This window comes from Monopterus albus, unplaced genomic scaffold (assembly GCF_001952655.1).
Source record: "Monopterus albus unplaced genomic scaffold, M_albus_1.0 scaffold50.1, whole genome shotgun sequence".
In the NCBI taxonomy this organism is placed as follows: domain Eukaryota; kingdom Metazoa; phylum Chordata; class Actinopteri; order Synbranchiformes; family Synbranchidae; genus Monopterus; species Monopterus albus.
In genome coordinates, this window is record NW_018127930.1 from 1,239,163 (window position 1) to 1,240,472 (window position 1,310).

The following is a 1,310-nucleotide window of genomic DNA, read 5'->3' on the forward strand; positions in this document are numbered from 1 at the left end:
TATGTATGTATACATACATATAAAATGTAACAAAGCCCAAAACATCTTTATGGAATTAGACAAAAAATATGAAAGTATAAGATCTAAAAAATATCTTATCTGTGTGTGTGTGTGTGTGTGTGTGTTGCTCTGCACTATGCTGTTCTCCCTGCAGGGAGCGTTTGATTCATCCTGTGGGACGCTGCAGGAGCAGCAGACCTCGTTAAGACAGACAGATTTACAGTCAGGCTGATCGCCCAGAGGAGAGAGAGAGAGAACAATGGATGAAAGTGTGTATATGTGTGTGTGTGTGTGTGTGTATGTGGTTAGATACACACGATACACAGTACACCCACTGAATTCCTGTACTCTCAAGCAGTATATTGATATAGTAAAAAAATATTTTTTGCTGTACTTTCAGATTAATCTAATTACAGTAGTTACCAATCAACAGATCAGCTGAGAATTGAAATACCTTTTACTACTGATGAATGGTACCTTGCTTTGGAGTGGCCTGTTTGTGCAAACACTCACCTGTGATCCGTCCATTAGCCTCCATTGGTGGTTGCCAGCTGATTAAAATGGCGCGGGGTCGTCCCTCACGACTGATCACTGTCAAATCTTTGGGGGCAGAGCTAGGAGCTGTCAAAGGAAGAAGAGGGAAAAAGTGAATTGAGAACTCATAGAATGCAACAGTGGTGTGATTAGTTTCAGTTTCTGCACATAGCACATTGAAGTAGTTAAACCAGCAGATTATTTGCAGAAATTTAGCAAAAATGAGTTGATGAAACATTTTATTAGTTGCAGATCACCAATTCTTTCTTAATTTTTAACATCACTATCCCTTCTCCGCTAGAGCACCAGGATGTCTTAATTATTTAACTCATTTTATTTAATGTACTTAATTTGCTCAATTCATAGACAAACAGACAAAAATACATTATTATTTTGTACTTAATTTGGTCAATTCATACACAAACAGACGAAATTACATTATAATTTTACAGGCCCCACTTCACGGCTGAGAGCAGTGATAGTAACCACACCTGCAGTTTTTTTATACATAATATATATATAAGTATAACTGTAATTATAGCTAATAGTAAATATGTCAGATAATTTTGCCACTACTCTAAGTTCATCGTTTTTAGTAATTATGTCTAAAGTTCATTGGCTAATAGTTTTGTAGGCTAATAACAAACCTTGATAGAAATGTCACAGTTTGAAAAATATTTACTACACAGACTTTTTAGTTTTGCTTAGTTGGTGGAGCTGGTAGAGTGATGAACTCTCAGATTCAATCTCCTGTCATTGGAGTCAGTAATGTCTAC

General features: G+C 36.3%; 1 protein-coding gene across 1 annotated transcript in view; it reads right to left on the bottom strand.

The window, feature by feature from the left end:
• dcc (DCC netrin 1 receptor) overlaps positions 1-1,310 on the bottom strand; it is a 270,121-nt gene that overhangs the window by 61,516 nt on the left and 207,295 nt on the right. Inside the window, exon 20 of the mRNA XM_020601173.1 lies at positions 514-621. Within this exon, the coding sequence (XP_020456829.1) occupies positions 514-621 (108 nt within the window). The remainder of the gene's footprint in view (positions 1-513; positions 622-1,310) is intronic.